The sequence below is a fragment of the Pelmatolapia mariae genome, linkage group LG13, assembly GCF_036321145.2.
Source record: "Pelmatolapia mariae isolate MD_Pm_ZW linkage group LG13, Pm_UMD_F_2, whole genome shotgun sequence".
In the NCBI taxonomy this organism is placed as follows: Eukaryota; Metazoa; Chordata; class Actinopteri; order Cichliformes; family Cichlidae; genus Pelmatolapia; species Pelmatolapia mariae.
In genome coordinates, this window is record NC_086238.1 from 21,793,763 (window position 1) to 21,805,979 (window position 12,217).

Genomic DNA, 12,217 nt, shown 5'->3' on the forward strand with positions numbered 1-12,217 from the left:
ATTATAGATTATTTTACAGGTAATGATGCTTAGATCCACTGACTGAATTCAATAATTATACCAACTTTATACTGTCAGTGTAAAGACAATATACAGTCTACAGTTAGTGTAGGTAATGGGACACAGCCGAGATTGCTGTGAAACATCTGCTTACATCCTGTTGAATTCAGTTGTGCACTTCCACAAAGAGCAGCAGATCAGCCAACCTGTATGTACAACCTGTACAACATGAAAATCTACGGGAGCTTAGATTAGAAATTATTGTGAGCTTTTAGTATTTTCCCCATGCTGAGCCACTACAACAGATCTTAGTGTTCCTTCACCTGAATCTCTGTTTAGGTGTGGAGGCAAAGTAACCCTCTGTTTTTTTTCTCTTTTATTGCTTATGTCCTAAACAGTAACAGTATCAAGATGAGTACAATCATTAGAATTAGAATTTAGATTTAAATAACATTTGTATTCTCGTGTACTAATATTTTTGTATTACATTAATATAGGAGACGGTTTAGTTACCTGTGCATAAAAATAGATGGTAGAATTGTCCTACTTTATGCTTTCTGACTTTTTTTGACTGTACTTTTTCACTTTTACTTGATTCAAACCTGCCTTTGTTCTCTCCGTGTCTTGTAGTTGTATGTGAAAATGTAAGCTGGATAAAGCTCCACCAGAAAAATCCTTTCAGTCCATCTCCAAGTATTTGAATAATTAATTGGTGCTTCGTTGTAATGCACAAAAGGTCTGTATTACAGACACTAGCAATTAAAAGACTTATCTTCAAGATACAAAAGTAAAACAGCAGTTCTTTTGTCAGGACCCAACTAAACCCAGATACAAGACACAAGTTTACTTACTTGGATAGTAAGGTACAGCAGACAGTTTGGATGGATCTACCTTTAGCTGAGTATATTTGTAATGTGTTGTACAAGTTAGACCCAAGTGGAGACTTCTTAAACAAAAGACACACCTTTGGTAGAAAGTCCAGAAACCATTTAATCCAAAAGAAACAACAGAATCCAGGCAAGAACTCTCACAAGGAAGAGTAGAGAAATCTAAAGCTGCAAATTTACAGTCATGACTTAGAAAAGGTAAAACAACTGAAGTTTTTCGGTATACAGTTGGATGGAAAACGTGGAAAGTACGAAGTCAGGAAATAATAGATAAACGTAAAAGAGTTTAAAATGTTATGAGCTGTCTGGTTGGGAGTGAGTGGGGAGCTGAGCAGAAAGCACTAAAGTCAGCATACACAGGTTTAATAAGGTCAGTATTTGATTATGGCAGTATAGCATTTGGTTCAGCATCAGTTTCAATATTCAAAAAACTTCAGAAAATCCAGATTAACACTTGTGATCCAAATCAGGGGATCCTCAGAGATCTTAACTGAAAACTAGTACAAAAAGAAATGAATAGAAAGATAAAGCGGTGTCACTAAACAAACAGGACTCATGTGAAATAACCAAGACTCCATCTCAACAGGCGTGGATTTTAGGGTGAGGGTTAACAAAGGGCACAGAATTTTACATGCTAAACTTTTTACTATTGTGCAGTGTTAGTTGTCCTAAGTTGTTAAAGAAACAAAAACAAAAGCATACACACCAAAATACTGTTTGTAGATCTCGCAAATGGGGAAAATAAACCCACTTTCCACCGTCCACAGCTGTATCCTTTCTCACGCCGTTTGCTTTTCTGTTGGAGCAGATATGCAGCTATACATGCAGTCGCCACATAAACATACAAAAATCAATAAACTTCAACATAATGAATCCCTTTCAAATTAAGAGACTCCTTTTTATGAATGCATTCAGCAGTAATTTCACACCAGTGCTGAATAAAATCTTCTAATTAGTAATGTTCAAAACTTTGTTTTGTGGCAACTTCTTTTACCGAGAATTGAGTTACACTGATGGAAAAATGTCTGTCACAGCAGGCGATATATGATATTTGAGTGAAGATGAGGCTAAAATCACTTAAAGACGCAACGCTAAAAGTTTTACAAGTTTATTGCAGTCTTGAAGGGCAACAGAGAGTTATGCAAGGCAGTTATTTCAGAGTTGAGGGGTAGAGGGGGCATGCAGGATTTCAGCAGGTTTGACTACACAAGGAGAAACTTTAGAGATTGTTACAGAATTGTCTCTCAGGACTGGAGGCACATGCACAAACAATAACAGCATAAACCACAAACATCGGCACTACAGTGCAAAGTGCAACAACTGAGGGAGCTTAGTAGGAGGAAGGTCACGCCCTGCAGCACACAGGTGAGTTAATTTCCAACAGCTTCCAGGTGTGAAGTATAGAGGAACCCCACTTATGAAACAAATTAGCAGAACTAGTACACCCATACAGATACTCACACAGATATGAAACATTAAGCACTAAATGGAACACCTGTGCTAAGGTGTTTTCTGTTTTTCACACGCAATTTTTTTCTTTTTAAAATTTTTTATTTGTTTAATTTTAATTAAGCAGTTTGTGGGTTATGGTGTATTGAAAAGCTGTGAAGTAAGGGCACAGGAAAAAAAAACTTGCCACAAGGGGTCGCCACAGTGGGTGGCTCTGCATGTTTGATTTGTTGGTGTTTTATGCAGGATGATCTGTTGATGCCACCCCAAAATGGGTTTGTGTTTTAAACGAGAATAATAATGATAATAAAAATAATATTATTATTATTTAAAGTACAAGCAGCAAAGATAAGGACCTGACTACTACTAATCAGAAGGTTTGTGGTCCCTGGTTGTTCCAGCCTACATATCAAATATTCTTGGGCAAGATACTAACCCCAAGTTGCTCTCTGATGCATCCATCCGAGTGTGAATATGTGTGAATGTATATTAGATAGAAGGTTCTGAGATGTAGAAAAAGTCCTTGTTATGGGCACGCCCTATGACATCAACAAGGTCTTTAGATTGAACTAACCAAATATCATGTTGGTCCGAATAAATCATCAAGGCTTGAAAATAGCTAAAAATGTCCAAACTTACTCCCCTTTTGTGTACAGTATTTGAATTAATTTAATGGTAAAACATTGAAATTCGCCATGCTGGCTCAGGAACACCATCTGACAAAAACTCAGAGTTCTAAAAATAAAGTAACACCAACGAAGTCTTTCCTGAACAGATTTTAGATTACACCAGTCAACCAGTTGGAATTGGTGTCCCAAAGAGTAAAACACAATTTCTGTTGCTGCTAGGTAGTGCTACGAATGACTAATACTGATTGATAATGATTAATACATATTGCCATCAAGATGCATTCAGGGTCCTTATCAAACACGAACAGTTTCGAGCAGATGTCTTGAGACGTTAAACGCATATACCAAATTTCATACAAGTAGCTCAAACTATGTTTTAACTTCATTAAAATACTAAAGCTGGTTTCTTCTAATTTTTTGAATTAGTTCTCCAGAATTCCTCTTCAAGGACATTTAAAGCTCTTCTTTCAGTGTCAGCTGTCTTTTGTTCTCTGTTGTTTCTCTCGCAAGATGATCCCACGCAGCTTTAATAATGTTGAGGCCCGGGGTGTGGGGAAGGACAGTCGATGAATGATAGTGGGTATGTGTTTTCAATTTACTGCATTGCTGGTGTGTTCAGGATTACTGTCAAGCTGACAAATGAAGCCGTTACCAATAACGCGAAATTCCTTGTGTGTCCCATACCACTTGTGTGATTCTGATTCACGTGCCGCTGCAAAAATTCCCACAGTCGTGAAAGCAGCAGAGATGATGCTGCCACAGATCCGTATTACCTCGCTAGCAGGTTGTAAGCTAACTGAATAGAGGCAGCAAAGTGCGGGCAGAAGGTGATGTCCCACCCTTTTTAACACAGGCTGAGCACTCCGTGGTTTTCATCGACTCTTCACAGGCAGGTCTAACTTCCGAACTTTGGCGACATGACGACGCGGTCGGAGAGAGAAAAAGCCCAGAAACTGAATGAGCAGCATCAGGCCATTCTGTCCAAACTGCTGAGAGAAGAGGATAACAAGTACTGTGCTGACTGTGAAGCTAAAGGTAAGCCCGGCAGCCTCTGCGGCTAACCTTGGTGTCACAGGTGTGTGCGTGACAAGATGTAACGAGGAGGGCACCTGTCCGTTAAAAGGCACAGCTAGCATCATATGTATCATACAGCTAGCATCATATTGTAAGGTTATTCTGATGGGAGTCACTTGTGTGCAGCAATGCTTGTATCCGACCTTTAGGTTTGATGCTTCATATGAACTGTGTAAACCTGACGTGTCCTCCCCGTTCATATCCATGTTATGAACAATGAGTCATGCTACGCTACTGGTTTCTTAATTACATTTAAGCCAAGTATAAATATTATTGAGCGACATTTAATTAAAAATAACTGAACAACACACAACTTCCGCTTTGTTTTTTTCTTTTAAAGTAAAGTCGTTATCCAGCGCTTTTATTATCTGTTTCTTTCAATAATAATAATAATAATAATAATAATAATAATAATAATAATAATAATAATGATCCTAAGATAAAATAGGAAAAGAAAAAAAAATACAGAGAAGCTTGCCAAAAAGTTGGTTATACAATAACACATACTCTAATACAAATACTTTAATGCAATTCAGTTGATTTGTAGTGAGAATATATGTATTTATATGTTAGTATTGAGATTCAGCTACATGCCAAGTTGTGATTTTGCAGTTTCACAAAAGGGGCATCGCTAATAACTTCTCTATTTTCCCTTTTCAATTTGTATTTCAGTTTTTGAAGTTTAGAAATCCACGCTTAAGCTTTTATTTTGAAGTTGAGTGGTTAATAGTTCCGGTCTTGTGTTGCGTAAGTGTGGCTAACTTGAGGCGGTTTTCGCCCGCCGGTATCGATGTCACGTCCTTGACTGGTTTATTTATGAGCGGAAAACGCGTGTCTCCCGTGTAGACTCCACTGACTTAGAGGTGTCGTTTGCTCGCTGAATTCCTCGAGGAGAAAAGCACGTGAGCTCAGATACTGCTGCAGCGCACACCTTGCTTCTGGCTAGGCATGCCTTCCTGCGAGGGAAGCCACCTCTCCAAACTCCATTCAGAAAATTGAAAGCTTAAAATTCCCTGGAGTCGAGTGTAAAGTAGAGTGTGATGGAAGAGGTTTCATTAAACCTTAAGAGTCGCTCTTTAATTCGGCATAAACAACAACTGTAATGTATGATGTCAAAATTGCATGCATTTAGTATATATTATTAACAAAAAACGTATAATTCTCACAGGACAGCATTTCCCATAGGCTTTCACTGTTACCTAAACACCCTAAGAGAAAGTCCTGCCCATATTTGCCAGTCAGTAAATGTCCAAGCATGAAATTTCCAGCCTTTTCAGTGGTGATTGAACGGCTCTTGTTGGGGCTACCTATTACTGAGATTAGATGCCTTTTGCGTCATCATGGTTCTTCTACCATCTGACATTTGTAATCCGTAGTAGCAGACCTCAGTGAGTCAGTCTCACTGATCCTGTTGCTGCTCCTTTGTTTCGTCATATCCTCCTCATCCTTCATGTTGAGCTAAATATATTTCATGATTCTTCAATGGTGATCTCAGTAGTTGCCATCAGGTGCACTATGGAAGGGAAATGTACCTTAACTACCTCTGTTTGTGTAAGTGGACTAGTATGCAGTATTATTATTTTCTGTGATCAGCCTTCCTCTGTGGAATAAGTTTTGGAAAGGTTTTATTTTGGGAAACCTCTGACCGAGGCATCTCACATCAGACTGGAAACAAACTGTGTAAGTGCTGGTGTTTATTAAAGTGGGCCACAGGGATCCGGTCTGCTCTTTCGTAACTCTTGCCAAATTTGACCTTTATACTGGGCTAGAGGTTGGAAAGCAGCCATAATGTTTCTTGTAACGTGGGCCTATATATTATAGAATGTGAGGCCGGAAAACTTAAGTCAGTACTGGTCTCCCAGTTCATGAAGCAAACCAATGTACTGGAGTTTACAACAGAAGTGCTTATCTTACTTGTTTCTAATGCACTTATTCCCCTCCATTCCACCTGCTGAATCTCATTTTAACCCCTGCTTATGGAGGGACCAATATCCAAAATTAATGAACAATTGAAAATGTGACTCAAAAATATGTAAAATGTATTAAAGGGGGGGAAAAAAAAACTTCACACAGTATCTCACCGATTTATGTTTTTGCATCTTTGGTCACATGGCGGTCCTGATTTTACTGCAACTGGCAAAAACAAAATAATGATTAAATAAATAACTGACTAAGAACTAAGACAAAAACAAATGAGTCTGTAAAAGGATTTTAAAAGTGTAAAAGTTTTTTTGTGTCTTATTTATTTATGTATTTATTGATGATTTGAGCAGTTTCAGTCCTCCACACATTCTGGTCTATTACAGATATGTTTATCGGCTATATGCTGTTTGATATATGGCCATATGATTTTCTTTCTTTCTTTTTTCTAAATTGCAGAACAAAATAAACCCTGTGAGTAATGGAGAAATGGTGTCAAAACAGGGTTTGTCCATTTATGGTTCTTCCAACTATAAATTTTTCCTCTTTGTGGGATATTTTTAGCAAGGGAAAGGGATGTGCCTGAATGCACCTGACAAGTAAATAGCAGGGTGTCGAAGTCAGCTGTGAGCTCTCCAGATGGATTACCATTTTTGCAGCTGCTTAGCCTGAGTTCTGCTGTGCAGCCTCTGTGAACCTGGTATAGCAGCATACGAAACAGTCCTCTAGCTGCTCCAGAACAAAATAAGGACTACCGTGACAGTGATTGGACAGTGAAAGCCAGTACAAATAAAGCTGCTGTGGTACCTGGAGGCAATGGAGAATGGCCTTGTTTGCTGTTCTGTGTTGTTTAATGTCAGCTAGTTTGTTTTGCACAGGATTTTTGGTGTTAATGTGTGTTTCCCATGTGAGTTGACTTATTTCGCTGTTCTTGTAAATCCAGCTTAAGCGTTTGTGTGTGAGAGAGAGAGAGAGAGAGAGAGGGAGACTGGGCTAGCTGCTGAATGCAGAGTGCAGATTAATGAATTCAGCAGGCATTCATTATTTATAGTGTGGGTGTACTCTAACTTTTTTGTTTGTTTTTGTCTGTGTCAGTCCTACAAATCCCTATCCTTAGGTTTCTTAAATGCAAAGTGCTTATAAATCCAGATCTTTGTTCTGAAATGCAGCGATTCTGTATACAGTGTGCTAAGAGGATGGGGTGAAGGCTTTGTTTTTATATTAAAGTACCTGTTTTATTTTTGCATGTATAACTGGCAGAATTAATCAGAACATGACAAGAAGTAGACCACAGTGTTCCAGTGGGTCACTACTGAGTCCCAAAAAAAAAAAAAAATCTGAAATTAAACCAGTTGAGGTGGTTGGGGGCATCTGAGCAGGATGCCACGTTGGTGAGGTGTACTGGACGTGGTCTATCAGGAGGACACGCTGGATACATATACACTGTATTGCCAAAAGTATTCACTCGCCCATCTAAATCATTGAATTCAGATGTTCCAAACACTTCCATGGACACAGGTGTATAAAATCAAGCGATTGTGAATGACAGCAACTCAACCATGAAGTGCTAGACCACCTTAAACCACAGAGTGGGTTAGCTGATGCTGAGGCACATGTTGCACAGAGGTCTCCAACTTTCTGCAGAGTCAATCGCTACAGACCTCCAGACTTCATGTGGCCTTCAGATTAGCTCAAGAACAGTGTGTAGTGAGCTTCGTGGAATGGGTTTCCATGGCTGAGCAGCTGCATCCAAACCTTACGTCACCAAGCACAAAGGATCGGATGCAGTGGTGTAAAGCACGTTGCCAAAGTGACTGTTGGGTCTGTTCCCACAAACCCCGCTAGTTCTAGAGACTTATTCATCATGAAAGAAAACAAGGCAACAGCGTTCGATCGATTACTTGCGCAAGTGGAGGCCTCATCTGTGTCCAGCACGAAAATGACCTCAAATCCGGCCTCCTCTCGCTGCCTTTTATTGAGAGACAGTTCACACAAAACACAGCAAAGCAACGCCCACATAGTTCTAAGGCATTGTATGTATATGTGTGAACTTCTGTATGTAAGTAAGAATGTGTGTGTGTGTGTGTGTGTGTGTGTGTGAGACCTCCTGCTGGGCAGGAAGCTTACATCAAAAAAGACCTTCACAAGGATGTTGCCTGTAATAAAAGACTACAGCCCCCCACCCAGAACCTCGAGAATTTGGGGAGGGGGACAGTGAAATTCCTTTCGTAGGGATGGTAAGCATAAAAATGACAAACATTTAACAATTCACTCTAACAGTGACCAATTATACTTTACCAACCAGCAATCCGATGGACATGTCTGGGTTTGGTGGTGTCCAGGAGAGCGGTACTTTTGGTTGTTGTGCTCAGTCTCTTAGTTCCAGTGTGAGGATCTCTTAATGTTTCAGCACACCAAGACATTTTGGACAACTTCATGCTACCAACTTTGTGGGAACAGTTTTGGAAAGGCTCCTTCCTGTTCCAACATGGCTGTGCACCAGTGCACAAAGCCAGGTCCGTAAAGACATGGATGAGCCAGTTTGGTGTAGAAGAATTTGACTGGCCTGCACAGAGTCCTGATCTGAACCTGACAAAACACCTTAGGGATGAATTTGAGTAGAGACTGCAAGCCAGGACTTTTCGTCCAACATCAGTGTCTGACCTCATGAATGTGCTTGTGGAATGGTAAAAAATTCCCATAAACACACCCCTAAAGCTTGTGGAAATTCTTCCAAGAGGCGTTGAAGCTATTATAGCTGCAAAGGGTGGGCTGACATCATATTAAACCCTATGGATTAAGAATGGGATGTCACTCAAATTCATATGTGTATGAAGACAGATGAGCAAATAATTTTGGCTATATAGTGTGTTGCCCAGCTGCCTTTCGACTTAGTCTAGTTCCCCTGTGACCCAGACTTGGATAAGCGAAAGAATATAGATGGAAGGATGTATAAATGAGTGAATGGTAGTAGAAAGTTTCTCACGTCCCACATGAAGACAGAGTAGGCAACACTACCTAGAAAGCTGTCCACTTTCAACAATAACTGATTCAGCCTGCAGTAACTACAGTACAGAACTGGCACCTGACTATAGAACTATATAAAGTCATAACATTTGACTGGTTCCTAGTTCTGATAAGTCTTTCAGGTCGCTATATTTACTATAATGCTTAGTAGTAACAGTAAGTGTTGAAACTTTAAATGGCACATAAACTATAAGTCAACACACATTCCTTATTATAATGAACAAAACCCACACAGACTCATCATGTAGATAAAAACCAAATGTAGTTTATTTGTATGTTTCCCGCATACAAAATAAATGTGGTACACAAAAATTCTGTGGTCCGTCTCTGGTTGTTTCACTCCGCTTTTCCCATAAAGCCACTGACTGCCCTTAAGTGTTCATTAAGCTTCATTATGTATGAGCAGTGGCCCTGCAGGGACATGCATGCAGCTCAACATGTATTACAGAGAAAGGAAATGAGTCATCCTAACATAGAGTGGACCTTACAGCGATAAGCAGTGTTAGTTAGGTTCCTGTAGTCGGTTATTGAGATACATCATCGAGGTAATAGCAAAGTCCTGGATGTGGAGGGTCATGTGAGGCCACAGGTATAAACTCCTGGGCAGTAAATAATGTCTTTTGACTGGATGTCTTTAAAACACTCCTTTCGGTCAACCAACAGTCCAAAACCCCAATTTCTTTGTAATACTTCACATAGAGTCATGCTAGTAACTGAGGCGTTGTTGCATTATGAGCAAAGAGAGTTGTGGCTTGCTTTTGAATATAAAGCATCATTTCAATGTTGTTTGTTAGTAATTTGCAGTACTATGCAGCATAATGTAAAAATGTTTTTTCTTTTTAAGATTTATGCTATATGACATTTTTCTTATTTAAGTTACCAATTTGCTGCATTGGTGAGACTTTATAAAGGTTTAAACTGGCTCCTTCTATCAGTAGTATATAGTGTATTTTACAACATTTCAGGTTGTCATTAAATGAAAAATAAAATAACGCAATCAAAACTGAGAAAAATGTAGTTCTTGTTAAAAATTAAATGTCTGGTACACAGTCTCTCTTTTTTTTTTTTTTTTTTTTTTTGTAACCTAAGTCAGCATATGGCTCATTAGTATTAAATCTGTGAAGTGTGACTTTGGGAGAGCTTCCATTTAGTCTTCCAAACTTTGTGGCACAGATGATTCTTTGATGAGTAAAAATACGTGTCGGCTCAGCTGATGAGGAGCCAGGTGAGCTAACACACTATCCTCGTCCCACCTGGTTCCCTGTGGCTGAGTGTGGAGGAGCTGCCTGAGCCTTGGCTGGAGATTAAAACCGAAAAACTTCCGATCCTTCGAAAGGAAGGGTGTACCATTTATGCAGGCCTCCTCTCAGTACGCTCCACAGTAATATAATACTTTGAAATCTTTTGATAATCCACAGTGGGCTTTTTGTCCGTACAGGACCAATTGAGGTCTCAAAAGCACGGAAGTTGATTTTTAAAGCGACCTTGACTGATACTATTCACAACAAGTAAGTATTATAGTTTTAGCTATTCTTGATAAGAAAATGTGCTAAAAAAAAAACAAAACTAGAGTAATGTCTTAAAGCTCTTATTTATTTCCAGCCTTACTGTGACTCAGTTCCACTACTGGTTCAAATTCAGACTAGAAACGATCCCAGTGGCCCCAAAACCTGATCTATTGATTTGTGGTTTCCTCTGCAGCCTGTGGCATATTTTATGTAGGTTATTTAGAAAGCGGCAGCATCCAGTCGGACCCTGTGAGTCATACTGTCACAGCTATTTTTATCCAAACACACTATGGATAAAAAGCTTTAGAAAGCTGAAAGTTTAGACACTTGAATGATTCTAGATTCCAAACTGTTTTTAAATTATACTTAGATCTCACACTATCAGTTACCAAGTGCGAAATCAGCCAGCTGCCATTGCAGACTGTAGACGAAAGATGGATGGAGCCAATGGTTTTTGGACCCCACAAGTCTCAGTGTTAGCATTTTGGCTGCTGCTGTTATATTTTGGAGCCAGATGCTAACACATTTGGATGTGAGGCTGAAGAGCCTAGTTACACAGCTGATCTGTTACCCTGTGGCAACCTCTGGTTGCTAGGAAAAATGGATATTCTGAGCAGTTGTGAAACTTAAGTGTAATGTAGAAATGAAGGCCACCTACAGAGTAAAAGTTGCACCTCTTATTAAGAAAGCACAGCTTTTACAATGAAGTAAATGTTCTCCATTTCCAGTTTGTGTCATGCTTTTGACAGTTTTACTACCTCTTAGTAAGTGGTTGGAGAGGATGTGCAGACAAGTTAGCACCTTCCATGCAAACTATGGACAACCATGGCTATATGCTAACAACCAAAGACACTCCAAGGAGCTTTTCCTTGAACCGTAAACATCATTACAACCAGCTTCCTCTAGCAACAGTGCAACCACTCACAACAGGTTAGGAAACACACATTTTTCTGTAGCACTCAGTAGTTGTCAGGTGGTTAGTAACTGGATTCTTGGACCAAGGCAAGCTCACTTGGTAAGCTGCATTCACAAACTGCACACATGCACAGACTGAGTTACCAGTTAGCAGTAACAGGATAGTGAAATATTCAACTTGTATAAATACTCATCAGACTTCTTGGATATTTTTACGACACACCAAGCCACAATATTTGTCAGAAAACTCCAGTAAAAATCACAAAGAGGTCCAGTGCCTCTGATTAGCAGAGAAGGGTCCTAACAGACAGGAGCTGTGTACACCTGTCAGTAAAAGCAGCCATGTTTCTAACTTTTCAACCTCAACAAAATCCAAACAGGGGAGTTATGAAAAACTCACCTCTTATGCAGTTGTTACAAATGTGAAGAGTATAGATAAAAGTAAGTGTTTTGGAACCAGGCTGTAACCGTTCAAGTTGAAAGTAAACGAGTGTGGTGGATCAATACTTAGCACCTTTTTTTCACAGTTACAGGGACCTGGGTTTGAAGTCGGGCTGGGCTCTTATGTGTTATGTTTATATGTTCTTCTTGTGCTCTGTTTTCTCACACCACCAGAAAAGACACTAGGTTAATGCTCTCCTTCCTGGAACAGGGTTAACTTCCTGGTAATTGACAGGCAAAGTGTTCATAGCAGAAGAATAACCTTTACTTTGGGGCAAAGACAGTCCTCTGAATCAGATTTTAACACATTTAACTTAATAATCTTTTATTTATGGATCCCTCTGAATGAAAACATGCTTTGGGAAGC

General features: G+C 39.5%; 1 protein-coding gene across 4 annotated transcripts in view; it reads left to right on the plus strand.

Moving 5' to 3' along the window:
- The first annotated feature begins 3,708 nt into the window (after window positions 1-3,708).
- LOC134639660 (stromal membrane-associated protein 1-like) overlaps window positions 3,709-12,217 on the plus strand; it is a 145,618-nt gene continuing 137,109 nt past the window's right edge. For all 4 annotated transcript variants that reach the window (XM_063490968.1, XM_063490969.1, XM_063490970.1 and 1 more), the window contains exon 1: window positions 3,709-4,000. In XM_063490968.1, coding sequence (XP_063347038.1) covers window positions 3,883-4,000 — 118 coding nt within the window. In that variant the 5' untranslated portion in view covers window positions 3,709-3,882. The remainder of the gene's footprint in view (window positions 4,001-12,217) is intronic.